Source organism: Nothobranchius furzeri, chromosome 3 (assembly GCF_043380555.1).
Source record: "Nothobranchius furzeri strain GRZ-AD chromosome 3, NfurGRZ-RIMD1, whole genome shotgun sequence".
NCBI lineage: Eukaryota > Metazoa > Chordata > Actinopteri > Cyprinodontiformes > Nothobranchiidae > Nothobranchius > Nothobranchius furzeri.
Window position 1 is genome coordinate 83618396 of NC_091743.1, and position 20483 is coordinate 83638878.

At 40.6% G+C, this 20483-nt stretch overlaps 1 protein-coding gene across 6 annotated transcripts in view; it reads left to right on the forward strand.

Moving 5' to 3' along the window:
* The window catches only part of LOC129156316 (uncharacterized), a 96804-nt gene extending 76931 nt beyond the window's left edge, over positions 1 to 19873 (forward strand). For 5 of the 6 annotated variants that reach the window (XM_070549647.1, XM_070549648.1, XM_070549651.1 and 2 more), the window contains 15 exons: positions 1144 to 1260; positions 1388 to 1491; positions 1967 to 2239; positions 2325 to 2418; positions 2541 to 2608; positions 2701 to 2919; positions 3022 to 3087; positions 3165 to 3296; positions 3433 to 3495; positions 3583 to 3735; positions 3847 to 3912; positions 3991 to 4107; positions 4241 to 4291; positions 4370 to 4432; positions 4518 to 19873. In XM_070549647.1, coding sequence (XP_070405748.1) covers positions 1144 to 1260; positions 1388 to 1491; positions 1967 to 2239; positions 2325 to 2418; positions 2541 to 2608; positions 2701 to 2919; positions 3022 to 3087; positions 3165 to 3296; positions 3433 to 3495; positions 3583 to 3735; positions 3847 to 3912; positions 3991 to 4107; positions 4241 to 4291; positions 4370 to 4432; positions 4518 to 12656 — 9725 coding nt within the window. In that variant the 3' untranslated portion in view covers positions 12657 to 19873. Of the gene's footprint in view, positions 1 to 1143; positions 1261 to 1387; positions 1492 to 1966; positions 2240 to 2324; positions 2419 to 2540; positions 2609 to 2700; positions 2920 to 3021; positions 3088 to 3164; positions 3297 to 3432; positions 3496 to 3582; positions 3736 to 3846; positions 3913 to 3990; positions 4108 to 4240; positions 4292 to 4369; positions 4433 to 4517 lie in introns of those variants that run through there. The other variant, XM_070549652.1, reaches the window with a different exon arrangement.
* Positions 19874 to 20483: the final 610 nt, after the last annotated feature.

Consider the following 20483-nt stretch of genomic DNA (forward strand, 5'->3'; position numbering starts at 1 on the left):
AGAGAGGAGAGTCTGACACATGAGACATATGAAGATTTGTTTAATTTCTACAGCAGCATTGTTGTATCAGCTCAGCCATAATAGAAGTTGGTGTTTTGGAATAAATGATTAATAAAGTCTCATTTTGCATTTGCTTTCAGGGCAACTAGCAGTGAGCATGTAGCTAATGTTGGCTGACTAGGAGGTGCTGCTGGTGAACATAAATGTAGTATAGCAATGTTATATTTACTAAATAGAAACAACAAACATGATCAAATGTACTTGTGAAAAGTAATCCCTGAGCTATGCAACTTCAGAGTATTCAGGCTGGTCCCTGTTCATCTCAGTAAAGTGTAGCTGACATGATGGAGCTTGAGTCTGCTTCCATTGCATGTTGCCTACATGTCTTCAATGTTGAACACAGTTCATTTGTTTGATATAGTGAAACTGCTCCTGTACAAACTAATGAAGGCTGAGGACACATTTTTGCAGTTAGATGAAGGTGTTAAAAAGACAAACGCACAGCAAGAAGTTAAGTAGCATTTCTGCTTGTTAAACAGTCAATTACTTACAAACTTTAGGGGGTGCTAAAAGCAAGCAGGAACTGCATTGTTTCCCTTTTAAGGTACAAAACTGGTTATTTTGTATGTTTACAACTTTACTTAAAGAGCAAGTCAACCCCTACCAGAGTCTAACCCCACTCTCACTTCATGTTTGAAAAATGCAACAAATGCTGTTGCCTGGCAGACCGGGAAGGCGGAGCTGCTAACAAATACACACACAGGCTCACAACATCATTGTGACATCATAATGTACCAGTTTACATCATAGCATACCTCTTAGCCAATAGCGGTGGCAGATTTAAATTAAAATACAGTGCAGAGTTTTTACCTGACAACGGCACAACACTGCCAGTTTTAGGCAGAATATTTAAATTTGAACTAAGATGCACTGAAGTGCCAAGTTATTGACTACACGTGTCTGCCTCACGATTAGACACTCGTTTATTTAGTTTATCAGCAAAAAATAGTTTAGTTGGGGGTGACTTGCTCTTTAATGTTTAACAAGTGACAGGCAACTTGTGTGACAGTCAGTTGTGTAGTGCTTGGAGCTAATGTGGGGTTGCCTTCTAAATAATTAACTTACTTTATTTGTTTCAAACAGCATTCACCATGCCTGGCAAAGTGTCCAAACGCAAGGCGGATGCTGCCAAGCGCAGCAAACGTCCACCTCCGCCCCTGCGTATTGGGATTCCAACGCCTAGCAGTGACGACGTTCATCGTATGTATTTAGTAGAACAAATTATTGTAGTGTTATGCAATTCATTTAATTTATACTGTATTTATGTAAGGTGAAAAAATTATTGGACAAAAAAAGATTGAAATTTGTTTTGTTTTTTTCTTTAAAGTCTCTGGTACCGGCTGGCGCCATAGAGTTCGTCGTTGGCCAACTAGTGCAGTGTCCAACAAATCTCACAAGTTGGTCCTTCCGGGTGGGATTCCTGACAAGAAAGTGAGTGTAATGTTCACAAATATTTAAAATGTAAATATAGATTTCCTTCCAATACTATGTAGCAGTACTATGGGATCCTAGGGAAACAGTCAGATGGTGTTGAAGCTGCTGTCAGTTACAGTGCTGCAAACGGATTGAATCGGCTTCTTTTAGACTTGTGCCCCAAGTCTACCAACTTTTGAATCTTAATAGAAAACCTAGTTGTAACCATCTTCCTTTTTATTCAGTGCTTCTCAATCTGTGATTTAGAACTTAAACTGCTCAGTTATTTTTACATGTCTTTATTTTTATTTACATGTCATTATGTTGGTGTATTTTGTAATTGGTTTTACCATTTCATGTTTTATTGTTTGTAAACTTTGACTGTTGTTATCTCATTCTTCCTGAAAAGCTTATTACATTGTCTTTTGTATGAAATGTCATTTAATACAGATTGTTTTATATGAAAATGTATTTATTTCTTTTTCTAATTTAGTTCGTCCTACTTGTTGGGGACTCCCACTTGAGGTCCGTGGCAGACGGCATAGTCCCTATGCCGGATGGCGGCCTCGCTTTTGGAGTGATGTCCACTCCAGGAGCTTGTGCAGATCTTCTGCGCCTTGAGGTTTCACAGGCTGTGTTACCTCGGGAGCCTGATGCTGTTTGCGTCATGGCTCCTTCTAACAACCTTACGGCCAGCAGAACAGTTGAAGAGGCAGGGGATGCTTTTGAGCGGTACCTTTTGGCTATTCTCAGTCGCTGGCCTAAGGTGAGGAGCTGATTTGTGTAATTTTGGAGGTATAGGAAGCGACTGTAAACGTACATTAAAAAAAATTATTTCCTTATTTTTTTAGGTTTTCTGTACCGCCATGATTCCCCGTTTAGTTGGATCCTGGGAGCGTCAAGACCTGTTTCAGCAGGAGTACCACCGCAGATCGGCTAAGCTACGTAAGTTGCAACATAATTAGATAAAAGGTAGTATTGACGACAAGTGATATTGCTATATACTCTTAGGCATCAAACAATCACATTTTATAACTTTACATAAATTTTTTCCTTCTGCTTCGAAGGTGTAAGTTACGTGCCGATCCACGATGACCTACCCAGGTACCGTCGCGAACTGTGGTGCCGTGATGGTGTAAGTATATTGCTTGGAAGAAAACGAGGTAAAGATTCTTAAATTTGAGGTAATAAATTTGTATTTTCTTTTGTTTGTGTTTGTGGTTGCAGATCCACCTCAGTGATGACCACGGGATGCCTATACTCACGCAACTGATGTGGAATGCTTCCTATCAGTTCTTGGAGACACCCGCACCAAAGCCACTGGTGCAGCACCAGGTGTCTCGTCCGCTGAAAGCGAGTATTGTGCCCCGTGTGGTTGTGAAGGGTGTGGAACGCATTCCACCTCCACGCCCTTCCGAATGGACGTTCGTGAGACCTAGCGGGAAGGTGAGACACTTTATAAAGTATAAATATTGTAAAATGTTTATAATTTTAAGCAGCTGTGCCACTAATGCTTCTAAATGTGTTTTCTTTTATTTACCATTGCAGAGGAACCATTCAGGGGAATTTGAAAAGGCTTCTAATTCCCCCAAGAAACGAGTGGTTCTTTCTGAGGTTTGTGAATGTTTTTGATTTATCTTTTTCAAAGAATTTTGATTAGATGATAATATGTGGTGAATTTTCTTCAATAGACTGATGACACTTCAGTGGCCTTCAAGGAGTGTTTCATCCCCCTGAATCCCGTTAGGTTCTCACCTACAATTCTGGCTGCCATGGACACGCTAGCTCCATCGGCTCTTGGTGATGTCCCCACAGACATCCAGGTATCTTTAGACAAAGGGTTTATTATCTCTTAATGTACAGTGTAATGGTGTTCCTGATGGTTGTAATATGGGCTGTCGGTATGTCATTTTTAAAAGTATTACACTAAACTAAAAAATAATACTTTTGTGTTTGTAGACTACGTCTGTGGGACATCGCAAGAAGCCTGCTGTCTTGAAGCCCAGGCCAGTAAAGCAGCGGGTAAATAATTGTTTGATTAATTAAAGACTCTTGCACACAAATACATTATGGTGTCAGTGATCATACAACTGTTGTGAATTACTTCAGTTCTTGGAGACATCCTCACCAAAGCCACTGGTGCAGCGCCAGGTGTCTCATCCAGTTACGGCAAGTAATGTGCCACGCGTTGTTGCGAAGGTTGTGGAAACCACTACACCTCCACCCCCTTCCCAATGGACACCCGTGAGACCTGATGGGATGGTAAGATACTTTGTAAAGTATAAATATTCTTAAAAGTGTATGACTTTAGGTGACACTGCTAGTAATGCCTTTCAATGTGCTTATTATTATTATTATTTTTAATCATTACAGAGGAACCATTCAGGGGAGTCTGAACACGCTTCTGATTCCCCCAAGAAAGGAGTGGTTCTTGGTGAAGTTAGTGAATGTTTTTGATTACATTTTTTTAGATTATTTCCATATAGATGGTAATATCTGGTCATTCTTGTTCAATAGATTGGCACTCCAGTGGCTGTGACGGAGTGTTCCATCCCACAGTTCTCACCTGACAATGTGGTTGCCATGGACACACTTGCTCCATCGGCTGGTTCAGATGGTCCCACAGACATACAGGTAACTTCAAAGTAAATGTTTATTATTATCTTCTAATGTTAAGTGTAATGTACTTCCTGATGTTTGTAATATGGGCTGTCTGTATGGTATATTTGAAAGTATTGTACTTAAACGTATTATTTTCTGTTTGTAGACTACGTCTGTGCGACATTTTAAGAAAGCAGCTAGGCGTGTCCAGCAGGAGGTTGATTCATTAAATTATCTGCCATACAAATACATTGTGGTGTTATTTTTGTTAACTGTTGTTGTTCTTGAATTATAGGTTGCATTCCCACCTTGCATAAATCCTCTTGCAGACGTGGAGTCTGTTCATTTTAGGAAGGAGGTAAGAAGTGTGTGTTTCAAACATAAAAACTAAACAAATCTTGATGGTGTTTAGGATGTATTGCCCTTTAATTTCTTTTATATAGGTGTTGGACTGTGACCAGCTGCCTTTACCCCACCATCAGGAGGCATCTGGTTGTCCTGGGTCTGTCTCTGGGTCTGGTGCTGCTCATGCTGTGATGCCTCCTTCTGGCCAGAAGGGTGATTGCCATCACGTGCATGCATCACCCAGAGGTCAGTCCACTAACACCCCTTCTTGCATGCGTTCACAGATTTTGCTTTCATCTCTAGTTCCAGAGACAACTGTTCAGGAACCTTCAAGCAGTTCTGTTGTAAATAATTTTGATGAAGATGATACAATCTTACACAAGGATGATACACGTTTAGACTCTATCCTAGGATCATTTCACCAGGGCGATAGGCGTTTTAAATATGGGGGAGTTCAGTGTGCAGCTATTACTGTTGTTGCTTTAACAAAGCACAAACAGAAGAGTGTTTTTTCTTGGGACTTTGCCGTGTTGGATAACGTTGTTGAGTTAGGAAATGAGCTGTACACAGATTTGCGCGACAACAAAAAGATTAGAGGTGGACATGAGTTTCTCTCTGTTCCAGACTTGCCAAAGGAAATTGACATAGAAGAACAGCGTTTTAAGCTTGTTTACGGGGATTTTGTTTCAGGAGATGTAGATGTAGTTGAAGGCGAGTTAATAGATGCTGGTGTGTACACTCCTCTCCTGGATGGATTGCAGAAGATGTGCACACAGCATGAAACTTGCATTATGACATTAAGTGGCAATACTTGCGCTATCATTTGTGATAATGGACGTTATGCTGTAGTAGATTCCCATGCACGCTCTGCAGACAGCATGGTAGACCCGACAGGACAGAGTGTAGTTGTGTACTTTGCAAACCTTGATAATGTTTTTCAACATTTTCAGAGGTTTGCTAGTAAACTAGTGGGATCTCAGAAGTCATTTGAGATCACTGGAGTGGATATTGTTCAGATGGACACATTTAAAAATGTATCTGAACAAACAAGCGCAGTTCCCACGAAGGCCAAAGGGGAGAAGCGCAAAAGGTCATCCACATCCACAGCATGCAAAAGGACGAAGATTGATGATGTTAAGGATATGGACTCTGTTGTTTTTGTTAGTGATGTTGCGACAAAGGTTTTGCAGTTTGATCCCATCTCTAGTGATGTGTCAGAGGTTCTGTGTAAACGGTTGAATGTGGAGTATGAAAAGTGTGATTATGCTTGTTGTGGTGTTGGTGAGTTGGGTGTACCATGTGTGAATGAGGAAATAGTGGGTGATGGAAACTGTTTTTTCAGGGCAGTAAGTCGAGCTGTTACTGGCACCCAGAAACATCATAGAAAATTTCGGCTCGCTGTGGTAAACCAGTTAAAAAGGAATCCTCAAACATATCAAAGTATTTTAAGAAGTGAGTATTCCTCGGTTCCACACTATCTTAACTCGTCTAGGATGCAATATGTAGGAAACTGGGCAACTGAGGTAGAAATTCAAGCTGCCGCTGATTATTTTGGCATTAACATTTTCACTTACTGTAATGATAAATGGCTTGAATACAGCTCCTACAGCAGCATATCTAATCAAGGTGTTTATTTACAAAATTGTAATGGTAACCATTATGAGACCGTCGTTTGTGTTAAACAGCCTAACATGGAAACATGTTATGGGTATTGCAAGACTGTAGATGATGATTCTGGAAAATATAACACTCGACAAGCTGCAACTGAACCTTTAAAGGATCGGTTAGAGACCATAAAACCTGTGTCTGCTTCTATAGAAGCACATGATGCCCGTGTCTTTGATCATGCCAATGCTTTTACTCCTCTGTCTGCAGATGTTTGTAAAACTCTTTGTAACATGTTGAAAATAGATTATGACAAACACACATCCCAAGACTCTACACCATGTGGGACTTTAGGAAATGTGTGTAAGACAGAGGATATTGTAGAAGATGGTAATAGTTTTTTCAGAGCTGTAGCTCATTCAATTAGTGGGTCACAGAAAGGCCATCGTAAGGTCCGACTTTCTGTTGTTTCATACATGTTAAAAAATACTGAACAGTGTCAACAGTTCCTGGGAAAACATGCTTCTGTGTCACAATATATTGAAAACTCCCAGATGAAGTATGTAGGTCACTGTGCTACAGAAGTAGAATTTAGGGCTGCAGCTAATATGTTAGGCGTGCACATATTTATTAATAATGGCACTGAGTGGATCAAATATAGCCCTAAATCCAGTAATTTCATCATTGAGGGACTTTATTTGTCAAACTATAATAATATTTTTAAACCTATTATTTGCACTAAGCAGGGTGACAAAGAAACATGTTTGGGTTTTTGTAGAGTTGAGTCTTTGTCAGACACTGTAAACAGGTGCAGAAGATCAACAAAAAAGCAGTTAAATGCTGACCCAAACATTAAAAGTATCAAAATGAATAAAGTTTTGTCTAAATATAAAAAACAAAAAAGGTATTTCACAAAAGCCTTTCTATATAGAAATGACAATACATTTAATGAAAAAGTTAAAACTCAGTACCAACAATTATATAAGACAAGTTTTGAATACAGGATGACAAAAATCAACTCCAGCAAATTTAAATACAAATTTGTTTCTGCACATAAACAGAAAGTTAAACAGATGAGTTCATATAACTATCGTCATAAATTGTCTTACAGAGAAAACGTTAAACAGAGGAGTATTCATGAATACCACCATAATTTGCTTTATCAAGAAAGACTTAAACAGAGGAGTATTCATGAATACCACCATAATTTGCCTCATCAAGAAAGAGTTAAACGGAGGAGTATTCATGAATACCACCATAATTTATCTCATCAACAAAAAGTAAGAGAGTTGAGTAGAAGGCAGTATCTTAAAGTTGAACATAAAACCCGATTAATAGAAAGTACAAAGCACAAACGAGAGCTGATTAAATTAAAGTCACAACACTTTGATTTTGTCACTGAGCAATTTTTGGAGAAGGTAAAAGATGGACCTGATTTTGTGTGTTGTGTGTGCTCTCGATTGTTATTTAAACATCAGGTCTTAAATTGTCGCAAAGAGTATTATAAAAAAACCAAAGAAATGTCACTTATAGCAGATAAATGTATAAGTGAAGATTATGTGCATAGATGCACCAGTGCCTGCAAGTCACCATGTGAGTTTTTCAATACATCTAGAAATTCATTGTATATCTGTTACACCTGCCATTATAAAATTAACAAATGTCAAATACCTCCACAGAGTTCAATCAACAAACTGACTGTTGATCCCATCCCACCTCAGTTGGCACGATTAAATACATTAGAGCAACATTTGATAGCTTTAAATATACCATTTATGAAAATGTTGGCTCTGCCTAAAGGTGGTCAGAATGGAATTCATGGTCCTGTAACTTGTGTACCAGCAAATATAGTTGAAACGTGCAGTTTGTTACCACGCACCAACATGGAGGGGTCTTTATTACCTGTAAAGTTAAAACGTAAATTAACATATAAAGGCCATTATGATTATCAGTATGTTGACGCAGTGCATGTCCAGGAAGCTCTTCAGTATTTAAAACATCATAATTTACATTACAAAGATGTACAGTTCAATGAAGCGTGGATTAATGAATTTTCTCGTGTGGATGACCATTCTGTATCGGAAAAGGATAGTGTTGCTGATAAAGATGAGGGTGCGTGCATAGAAGAGGATGAAGACGAACTGCTGCATGATCGACAGCAACACTGTATGTTTCAGGACACCTGTCTCATGCCAGTGGATATAGGACAAGAAGCATTAGATCAGTATGTTGACAACGTGTTAAATGTAGCTCCTGGTGAAGGTAATAATCCGGTGAAATTGCTATCTGATATTACAAATGAGGCAAAATGTTTCCCTGTATTATTTCCTTCAGGATCAAAAACATACCACGAAAGCCGGCAATATAATTTGACATTGAATCGTTATTTTAACACTAGACTTCTTCACGCTGATGGGCGATTTGCTCATAATGTCGAATATATCTTTTTTGCGCAGTACATGTCTGAACTGGAGCAGGTTGTGTCTAAAGTTTCTATAGCTCTGCGTAAAGGTAAAAGTGGTGAATCCCATGACTTGCGTAATTTGGTAAAGGATCAGGATTCCTTAAATAAGCTGTTGGAGTTTGATGATGGGTATCGTTTCCTCAAACCCATTCGGGGCACACCTGCATTTTGGCAGACTGCACAACGCGACCTGCTGGCATGTGTTAGAATGCTGGGCAAACCTACATGGTTTGCATCATTTTCGTCAGCAGATATGAGATGGACTAATCTCCTGTACAGTATTTTGAGACAGGAAGGCAGAACACAGACAGTGGAACAGCTGGAGTGGGCTGATAAATGTGAACTGCTGCGTAGAAATCCTGTCACTGCTGCTCGAATGTTTGATTTTCGATGGCACGTCTTCTTAAGAGAAGTTCTTATGTCTCCTGCCAATCCCATCGGTAAGATTGTAGATTACTATTATCGTGTTGAGTTCCAGCAGCGTGGTTCTCCACATTGTCATTGTCTGTTTTGGGTTTCTGGTGCTCCAGTTTTAGACAAGAACACAGATGAGGAGGTCACTGCATTCATTGACAAATATGTGACATGTGAACTCCCTCCTGAAGAAGATTCACTGTCTGAAGTAGTCTCATCTGTGCAGCAACATTCAAAACGACATTCAAAGACTTGTAAAAAGAAAAATACTGTTTGTCGTTTTAATTTTCCACGACCTGCATCTACTAGAACTTTTATTAGCCGTGGTGAAAAGTATCAAGATGCAGCAAAGACTTGTAAATGCGATAAAACCGATTCTACTGTGCAGTGTCCCTGTTTGTGTCAAGATAAATCACGTAAACAAGAAATGGACAAAGATGTAGCTAGTGCCATTTTAACTAAAGTAAAGACTGCAATTTCTAGTGACGACTGTCCATATACCAGTGTGGAAGATCTGTTTAGAGGCCTGGGGATTAGCCAGGAATTATTTGAAACGGCTTATAAACGATTTTGTAGAAATACACATGTTGTTTTGAAGAGGCAAGTTGATGAGATATGGATTAATCAGTATAGCAGGTTGCTGTTAAAAGCTTGGAATGCTAATATTGATATCCAATATTGTGTAGATGCTTATGCGTGTTGTGTTTATATAGTATCTTATATGTCCAAAAGCGAGCGGGAAATTGGCCTTCTGCTTGCTAATTCTCAAAGAGAAGCAGCTAAAGATAATGTTAGTGCTAAAGAGGCTTTGAAGACACTCGGAAATGTTTATCTTCATAACCGAGATGTTTGTGCACAGGAAGCTGTGTACAGACTAACCAACATGCATCTAAAAGAGTGTTCTAGAAAAGTAGTTTTTGTTCCCACTGGTGATAATGTAGTGAAAATGAGTCTACCCATTGCTGTTTTGAGACAAAAGGCAATGTCACAGGATCTCAGTACCGACGACATGTGGATGTGCGGCATAGCTGACCGTTATAAGAACAGACCTAATGATGATACATTTAATGACATGTGCCTTGCGACGTTTGCTTCAGAATATCGTGTTTTGAGTAAAAACGAGAAATGTAAAAACCCCGTACAGTTGAGTAGTGATTTCGGATTTGTCGCAAAAAGAACTCGGACTAAGCCAGCCGTTGTTCGTTACGCCCGTTTTTCTGAAACCAGAGAACCAGAGAAGTTTTATCAAAGCATGTTGCAGTTGTTTCTGCCACATCGCTTTGATACTGAACTTAAGCCTTCAACCTGTGAAACATTTGAGGAGTTTTACCGAACCGGTTTTATTAGATTTGTTGATGGAGCAAACCGTTCTGTAAAGTCTGTTGTAGATTTAAATCGGGGTAAATATGAAATGGAATCTGATCGTTTGGAGGCTGTGGACAATATTGTTGGTGATGCAATGTTAGAGAATGCTTGGTGTGAGTTGTGTCCAGAGTTGGAGGTTGAGCGTTTGGAATGTGTGGAAATATTAAAAGAGAGCTCACAAACGGTAAACGATGACCCAGAAATCATCCCAGATTTAGCTCCGTCATCTAAAGACATTGGACGATTAGAGAAGAGAAACGTCATGAGTAGAACTGAAGGCCTGGCATTAATTAGATCTTTGAATGAGAAACAGTTTTCTGTTTTTAATCAGATCCGGCAGTGGTGTATAGATAAAGTTAATGGCGTTAATCCTGAACCACTGCATATTTTTGTTACTGGCGGTGCGGGCACAGGGAAAAGTCACTTGATTCGCGCGATAGAGTATGAAGTTAAAAGATTACTCTCACCTACTTGTAAACATCCCGACAACACGTGTGTGCTCTTAACAGCTCCCACAGGTATAGCAGCATATAATTTGGAGGCCACAACAATCCACTCAACATTTTCTATAGGAAAGGATGTACGCTTACCGTACACTCCTTTGGGTGAAGAGAAGCTCAATTCTTTGCGTTCTCGATTTTGCGATCTCCAGCTTCTCATTATAGATGAAATATCAATGGTAGATCACAACCTCTTATCCTATGTCCATGGTAGATTGCGGCAGATTAAACAAACGGGGAACTTTTCACCTTATGGAAACGTCAGTGTTGTGGCTGTTGGAGATTTTTTCCAGCTACCTCCTGTTAAAGGGAAACCACTCTATTCTGATGGTGTAGGTAGCAGCATATGGACTGATCTATTTAAGGTTGTTGAATTAACAGAGATAGTTAGACAAAAAGATGCAGTGTTTTCCCAGCTGTTAAATAGGATTAGGACTCATTCCAAAGGTCAACCGCTGTTACCTGAGGATTTAAAGATTCTAAAAACTTGTGAAACAGGTGAGGTGAGCTCAGCCTTGCACATATTTGCGACGAATAAACAAGTAAATGAGCACAATATTATTCAATTATGTCAGACTTGTCCTGATTATATATCATTTAAAGCCAAAGATTATGTTAATGATAAAAAAACTGGCAAACTGAAGTTGTTGGAAGGTAATCATGCTAGAGCTTCGAACACAAATTTGGCTGAAGAGTTGTTGTTGGGTAAGGGTGCGCGTGTGATGTTGTGCAAAAATGTGGATGTTGCCGATGGTTTGGTAAACGGGGTCTGTGGTATTGTGACGGAGATTATAATGCAGGAAAATGACACCTTTCCTAAAAAGGTTTATGTTCAATTTGATGACCATCGTGTAGGCTTGCAGAGGAGGAAAACCTCCCAGTCTTTGTCATCAAATTTAGCTGGTTCCACACCTATTGAACCAGAAGAGGAAAAAGCCACTGTTAAAGGTGGATTACGACGTCAATTTCCTCTCAAACTGGCATGGGCATGTACTGTCCACAAAGTACAGGGCTTGACTGTTAACACAGCTGTGGTCAGTCTCAGTAAAATATTTGCGCCTGGCCAAGCGTATGTTGCCCTTAGTCGTGTCACGACTCTTTCTGGGCTCACGATTCAGAAGTTTGATGCAAAAAGAATCTACTGTAAAGATGACATCACGGTTGCTGTCAGTAGGATGGCGCCACTTCTGAGTGGACATACACAGTGGGACAGATTTAACACATCTGTCTTTACTTTCTTTTTAATGAATGTCCAAAGTTTGAATAGACATGTTAAAGACTTGGCTTTCTGCACACGGCATTTGCAACCAAGTTGTATTGCTGTCACAGAAACATGGCTGACTACAGCCTGTTCAGATACGGTAAAGATTGATGGGTACAGTTTTTACAACTGTCCACGACATTTATCGTATACTAGTAATCAAGCGGCATTGGCGGCGTTGCAAGACCAACAACGTGGTGGTGTTGGCATCTATACTGCACAAGGAGTGGCCTTTGAACTTTTAAAGCTTCAAGACGTGAACTTGGAGTGTTTAACTTACAAATTTGTTAGTTTAAACCTACTAATGGCTGTAATTTATCGGCCCCCTTTGTATCCTCTATCTGTATTCCAAGCAAATTTAGTAAAGTTGCTTGATTGGTTGGAGCCTCAAAGTGAGAACGTATTGCTGATGGGGGATTTTAATGATGACATTTTAAAGTCATCTGTGGTGTTGAAAATTGTGACTGACAGAGGCTATGCCCAAATAGTCACAGATCCAACCACAGAAAGGGGCACTTTAATAGATCACGTTTATATAAAATCAAAGGTTTATGAAATGGAGGCAGTTGTTATGCCAACATATTTTAGTGACCATCAGGGAATTTTTTGTGGATTTAAACAGTTGTAGCTTTTTTTCCTGATCGGGTCATCATGTATGTCGTAAAATGGTTTTAGTACTTTGTGGTGATAATAGTTATGTGTCATTGGAAATGGCTGTAGTGACTTTTATAGGTAAACTGGGAATCATGTGTGGTGTTAAATGGCTGTAGGGATTTTTATAGGTAATCTTGGAATCATGTGTGGTGTTAAATGGCTGTAGGGATTTTTATAGGTAATCTGGGCATCATGTGTGGTGTTGAATGGCTGTAGGGATTTTTATAGGTAATCTGGGCATCATGTGTGGTGTTAAATGGCTGTAGGGATTTTTATAGGTAATCTGGGCATCATGTGTGGTGTTGAATGGCTGTAGGGATTTTTATAGGTAATCTGGGCATCATGTGTGGTGTTGAATGGCTGTAGGGATTTTTATAGGTAATCTGGGCATCATGTGTGGTGTTGAATGGCTGTAGGGATTTTTATAGGTAATCTGGGCATCATGTGTGGTGTTGAATGGCTGTAGGGATTTTTATAGGTAATCTGGGCATCGTGTGGTGTTGAATGGCTGTAGGGATTTTTATAGGTAATCTGGGCATCATGCGTGGTGTTAAATGGCCGTAGGGATTTTTATAGGTAATCTGGGCATCATGCGTGGTGTTAAATGGCCGTAGTGATTTTTATAGGTAATCTGGGTATCATGTGTGGTGTTAAATGGCTGTAGTGATTTTTATAGGTAATCTGGGCATCATGCGTGGTGTTAAATGGCCGTAGTGATTTTTATAGGTAATCTGGGCATCATGTGTGGTGTTAAATGGCTGTAGGGATTTTTAAATCATATAGTGCTTTTTACTGTGTGTTGTGTATATATATAGTTGTTGTATACTGTATTCATATACATTATACAAACATGTACCATATGTTCTGAAATGTAAAAAAAAAAAAAAAAAAAAAACCAAAAAAACCAAAAAAAATATTGTTTATGGTTTCGTTACTTGCAATAAGACAGCATTGCATAACATAACAAGTTAGATAATATACGTAAACGTATTGAACACATATTTTAACACAAATTGAATTGCAATTGGACTGTCATTAAATTTTTTCACAACTAATAAAGTGTAGTGGTTAAAGCTTCAGCGGCTTACTGTGATGCTGTTCTTAATGCAGGGTTTGCTTTACCTGGTCATATTGCACAAAAAAAGCAAAGGCAATGGTACAGGTACTCCCACTTGTTGGGACGGGGTTCGACTCCCTGTGTTGCCCTGCTGATAGTGCAGACTACTTTATCAAGTATGATTTTACAAGAAGACAAACCTTATATTATTTAAATATGTCATTACACATAAAATTCCAAATAGCCTATTAGTCATATACAATTTAGGTAAAACCTGTTAGTGTTTTAATTGTTACAACTATAAATTACATAAAATAACAGTGTAATGTATAATGCTTGAACTTGAACATGATGGAGAAAGTACAAACAGTGGCAGCTTATCCAAAAGAGGTTCAGGGCGAAACCCAAAATGAAACTATATTGGTGTGTGCTTGTGTATATTTTTTGTGTCTGTATTTACAATATAGCTGTCAAGTATATATTAATAATGTGTTACATGCAATCATAATAATATTAACTGGCTGTCTCTCGTTAAAGACTGAATGTCCCCCAGAAAATGCATATTGACACATTAAGTCACGTATGATTGCTAGAGAGAATGGGAGAATGGTTGACAATTGGGAGTTTAATGTTGATGGTCTGTAATAATTTGTTGTGTAGAGAAGATGGCACAGTGGAAGGGGCTTAATTTTCCTCTTATGTGACTCCCTCATTCCCTCACAAATATTAGACAGAAATAAACTTTAGTTTGCTGCTTTTTGGCTGCATCCTGCAATACGTGTGTCTTGTCCCTTTATCTGGGGAACAACTATTTGTCCTCTGCCACCATTGAATATGAGCAGGTCAGCTGGAATAATAATTGGCAGTAGCTATGACTTAGTGATTTTGTTGCAGCTGTCTTAGATACTGCTCCGTCTGTTGCTGCCTCAACTACATGTCTCGCTCGCATGCTTGCTCATCCCATAGCAGCACCACATTGCAGTACTGATGTCGTCTAAGGTAGGCAATGATGGCTTTGTGTTAGTTTGGCGTAAATCAGATGTTTCGTGTGGTATGTAGAGCTAAAGGCCTAAAAGGTGGAAGATCTAAAGGTCTTTGAATCAACGATGACCTATAACTGTTACAGTGAAGTGATGACACAAACCAAGTTTAATTCAATTATGGCCTTTATCTTTGAATGTATTGAAGAATGATGTTAGGTTTGGCTGCTGTAACCGATTACATTCATTTCCCATTTAGGGCATCTTTGGTTGACAAAGATGGTTTTCTGTTAATTTGGGATCAATCAGACGTTTGTATTACCTAGAACCAGGGAGCTGAAAGGAAGTGGAGCTAAAGGGGTTTGATTCAACAACCACATCAATGTGTTCGGTGCAGTCACGTGATGACACAAGCCAAGTTTAGTGCCATTCTGACCTTGTATTAGGAAGTTATTAACTTTTAGTCTTATCTAGGGGGTGCTGTGACCAATTACATAAAAATCCCATTGAGGTTATCTTTGCTCATGAAAGATGGTTTTCTGTTAATTTGGCATCAATCAAACATTGCATGGGTCATCTAGAGACAAAACGTTGTAAGTGGGTGGAGTTAAAGTGATTTGAATGAGTGAGCACATACATGTGTTGATTGCAGTTGTGTGATGACTCCCACCATGTTTGATATAGCTTAGAGCTTTTTTTCTAGAAGTTACAAAGGTTTTATTGCATCTAGAGGGCGCTGTCCCAAATTTAGGAAAATATCCCATGGAGCAGTTTGTAGGTTGACAACAACAATTTGCATGCAGTTTGGTGTGAATTGCATTATGCATGTATTATTCAGGGCCTAATATCTGTCAGGGGGCGGAGCTAAAGTGATATTAACCAATTACCTCAGGATTGTGTTGAGTGCCTTTGTGTGATGACACATAGCAAGTTTGGTGCAGTTACGACCTCATCTGTAGGAGTTATTGCTGTTTAAATGGTGTGTAGGGGGCACTGTGGTGACATTATACAAATCTCACCACCCGTTTGTGTCTCATTGGCTAAAGGGCATGATTGTTGATTGCCATGTTCAGTCTCGTGCAGATGGGAGGCTGTTTGTGGAAGTTATGATCAAATGTAAGGTCACGGCGTCATGCCAGAATTCACCATGGCATCAAAGCCCCTCCCTATCTGGAAAGCTATCAGATCTGAATGGTCATTACAGCATCATGAAGACAGTGCATGACCTTAGTGTCATGTTGACTAAATTAGAGGGGACAAATATGGGCAGTTAACCATAAAACAATAGGCTTACTGTAGTCAGGGGGCGGGGCTTAGGTGATGTCAGCTGTCCACATTGTCCTTGTCTTCAGATGTGGTCAGTAATCACACAGACAAAGTTTGATATAGATCTGATCATGCACATGGGAGTTATTAAGTCAAGTAATGTAATGGCGAAAGGTCAAAGTTTGAGGCTTAGCCACGCCCACACCTTTCAACTTTTGAAAAATCCGACGGTTGACTTTTTCCCCCTATGTCTGAAGAGTATATAGCAGAAGATTTAAGGCAATTGGTGAAAAGGACGACGGGGCATCATTCTCCAAGCAATGTGTGCGAAAACCACTAAATTGAGTACTTGGACCAAAATGGCCGACCTGTTTGACTTTGCACTTGGCTCCAAGAGACTTTTTTGTAGGTCATGACACACTACATTAGTGTACAGAATTTCGTAATCCTCAGTCAAAGCATGGCTTGGGGCTGACAGTTTTAATGGCTCTAGGGGGCGCTAGTTAAGAAAATAGGCCACGCCCACAATCTTCAGGTGGCTATTTCTATTGGGGGTGAGACTAGGATCACTCACCAGAAGTTTCGTAGCGATATCACGATAACTGAAGAAATGAGAGTTAAACGTATTTCCTTGGCGTGATGGCGATTTTTGCCATGATCCCAAAGCCCCGCCTTTTTAAGAAAACCTACCTGTATTGGATACCAAGTAACCTCAACTTGTCTACTGCTACTTGCCAGAGATTCCTGGTGATTGGGTAAAAGGAGTCCAATACGGAGCTGTGAAAACAAGAGTGGCGTGGCGAAAGGTGAAAGTTTGAGGCTTAGCCACGCCCACACCTTTCAACTTTTGAAAAATCCGACGGTTGAATTTTTTCCCCTATGTCTTAAGAGTATATAGCAGAAGTGTGAAAGCGATTGGTGAAAAGAGCAACGGAGCATCACTCTCCAAACAACGTGTGCGAAAACCACTAAATTGCGTACTTGGACCAAAATGGCCGACTTCCTGTGCGACTTTGCGCTTGGCTCCAAGAGACTTTTTTGTAGGTCCTGAGACAACACATTAGGTTACCAAATTTCGTAATCCTCAGTCAAAGCATGGCTTGGGGCTGTTAGTTTTAATAGTCCTAGGGGGCGCTATTTCAGAAAATAGGCCCCGCCCACAAACTGCATCTCTCAATTTCTATTGGGGGTCAGACTAGGATCACTCACCAGAAGTTTCGTAGCGATGTCACGATAACTGAAGAAATGAGAGGCAAACGTATTTCCATGGCGTGATGGCGAATTTCGCCATGCTCTCAAAGCCCCACCTTTTTTCAAAACCTAACAGGACTGGATACCAAGTGACCTCAAGTTGTCTACTCGTATTTGCCAGAGATTCCTGGTAATTGGGTAAAAGGAGTCCAATAGGGAGCTGTGAAAAAAAGAGTGGCGTGGCGACAGGTCAAAGTTTGAGGCTTAGCCACGCCCACACCTTTCAACTTTTGAAAAATCCGACGGTTGAATTTTTTCCCCTATGTCTTAACAGTATAAAGCAGAAGTTTGAAGGAGATCGGTGAAAAGGGCGACGGAGCATCACTCTCCAAACAACGTGTGCGAAAACCACTAAATCGCGTACTTGGACCAAAATGGCCGACTTCCTGTGCGACTTTGCACTTGGCTCCAAGAGACTTTTTTGTAGGTCCTGAGACACCACATTAGTGTACCAAATTTCGTAATCCTCAGTCAAAGCATGGCTTGGGGCTGACAGTTTTAATGGTCCTAGGGGGCGCTATTTCAGAAAATTGGCCACGCCCACCGGATGTTCACGTCAGATTTTTTGGGGGGCCAGACTAGGATCACTCACAAGAAGTTTCGTGACGACATCTTTAGAAATAAAGAAATGGGAGGCAAACGTAAGGCCACGGCAGTACGCCTTACTTCGCCGCGCCGCCACAGCCCCGCCCTCTGCCGAAAACTCCCATAAAGTGACGCCAAGCAACCCCCACTTGCCTTGAGTTACCAGCTCCAAATTTGTGGTGATTAAGTGAAATGGGGCAATTTGGGACCTTTCACAGTAAAACTTGACCTTTTTGGTCCTGAGGGGGCGGGGCTTGTGTGATGTCATCAACCGACCATTCAATTTACTTTGTGGGTCAATGACAAATTACCACAGAAAGTTTGGTAACTCTATTCCGTTCAATTATGAAGTTATAGCAATTTAAATTTTTTTGGCGAGTAGTCAAACTTCGAGGCCTGGCTCCGCCCCTTCAACATATACGAAAACTCAGAATCCTTATCTCATTTTGTTCGCCCATCCCTTCTGAGCAATTTTACACAATTTTTGAGACGATCGTGCGAAAAATGATCGAGCAATCCAATCAGAGACGGACCCTAAAAACGGCAAAAAAGGCAAAAAATCGCCATTTCAACCCAAAATGGCCGACTTCCTGTTTGATATTGACCATGGTTGCAAGAGACTTTTCTGTGCGGACTGTTGAGTACTACAAGTATACCAAATTTCATAACTGTACGATAAACTAAGCTTTATGGAGAGGGGTTTTTTTCACTTTGTAGGGGGCGCTGTTCAGCCATTTTCTTTGCGATTTTTTTGGGACCTTTAAAATATCAAATTTTTCACCAGGCCTGACAAGTGTGCAAAATATTGTGAGTTTTGGGGTATGTTAAGGTCCCCAAAAAGCTGTTCAAAGGGGGCACGGAATAACAAAAAATAATAATAATCAGAGCAAAAACAAGAGGCCTTCGCAGCGCTTTCGCTGCTCGGGCCTAATTAAAGCTGCAAGCAGCGTCGTTCGGCCCTCGCAGCTCCGCGCCGCTCCGGTCTGCCGTCGCACCAGTGCACGTCTGACAGAACAGAAACGTCAACCACCCCGACACCAGAAACCGCGAATGGCCTCCTAGTCTGCACCTCACCCTGACTCAGCATCCCCTCTGAGCTCACCATTAAATTGAATATTAAGATTACGGCGTTACGCCAGAATTCGCCATGGCATCAAAGCCCCTCCCTTTCTGGAAAGCTATCAGATCTGAATGGTCATTACAGCATCATGAAGACAGTGCATGACCTTAGGGTCATGTTGACTAAATTAGAGGGGACAAATATGGGCATTTCAGCATAAAAAATAAATTCCTGTAGTCAGGGGGCGGGGCTTAGGTGATGTCAGCTGTCCACATTGTCATTGTTTACAGATATGGTCAATGATCACACAGACAAAGTTCGAAAAAGATCTGATCATGCACATGGGAGTTATTAAGTCAAGTAAAGTAATGGCGAAAGGTCAACGTTTGAGGCTTAGCCACGCCCACACCTTTCAACTTTTGAAAAATCCGACGGTTGAATTTTTTCCCCTATGTCTTAAGAGTGTATTGCAGAAGTTTGAAGGTGATTGGTGAAAAGGGCGACGGAGCATCACTCTCCAAACAATGTGTGCGAAAACCACTAAATCACGTACTTGCACCAAAATGGCCGACTTCCTGTGCGACTTTACGCTTGGCTCCAAGAGACTTTTTTGTAGGTCCTGAGACCCCACATTAGTGTACCAAATTTCGTAATCCTCAGTCAAAGCATGGCTTGGGGCTGAAAGTTTTAATGGCTCTAGGGGGCGCTATTTAAGAATATAGGCCACGCCCACAAACTTCAGCTGTCTATTTCTCTTGGAGCTCAGACTAGGATCACTCACCAGAAGTTTCGTAGCAATATCACGATAACTGAAGAAATGAGACAAACGTATTTCCATGGCGTGATGGCGATTTTCGCCATGGTCCCAAAGCCCCGCCTTTTTTCAAAACCTGCCAGTACTGGAGACCAAGTAACCTCAACTTGTCTACTGCTGTTTGCCACAGAATCCTGGTGATTGGGTAAAAGGAGTCCAGTAGGGAGCTGTGAAAAAAAGAGTAGCGTGGCGACAGGTCAAAGTTTGAGGCTTAGCCACGCCCACACCTTTCAACTTTTGAAAAATCCGACGGTCAAATTTTTTCCCCTATGTCTTAAGGGTATATAGCAGAAGTTTGAAGGAGATTGGTGAAAAGGGCGACGGAGCATCACTCTCCAAACAACGTGTGCGAAAACCACTAAATCGCGTACTTGATCCAAAATGGCCGACTTCCTGTGCGACTTTGAACTTGACTCCAAGAGACTTTTTTGTAGGTCCTGAGACACCACATTAGTGTACCAAATTTCGTAATCCTCAGTCAAAGCATGGCTTGGGGCTAATAGTTTAAATGGTCCTAGGGGGCGCTATTTCAAAACATAGGCCACGCCCACAAAATTCAGCTGTCTATTTCTCTTGGAGCTCAGACTAGGATCACTCACCAGAAGTTTCGTAGCAATATCACGATAACTGAAGAAATGAGAGACAAACGTATTTCCATGGCGTGATGGCGATTTTCGCCATGGTCCCAAAGCCCCGCCTTTTTTCAAAACCTGCCAGTACTGGAGACCAAGTAACCTCAACTTGTCTACTGCTGTTTGCCACAGAATCCTGGTGATTGGGTAAAAGGA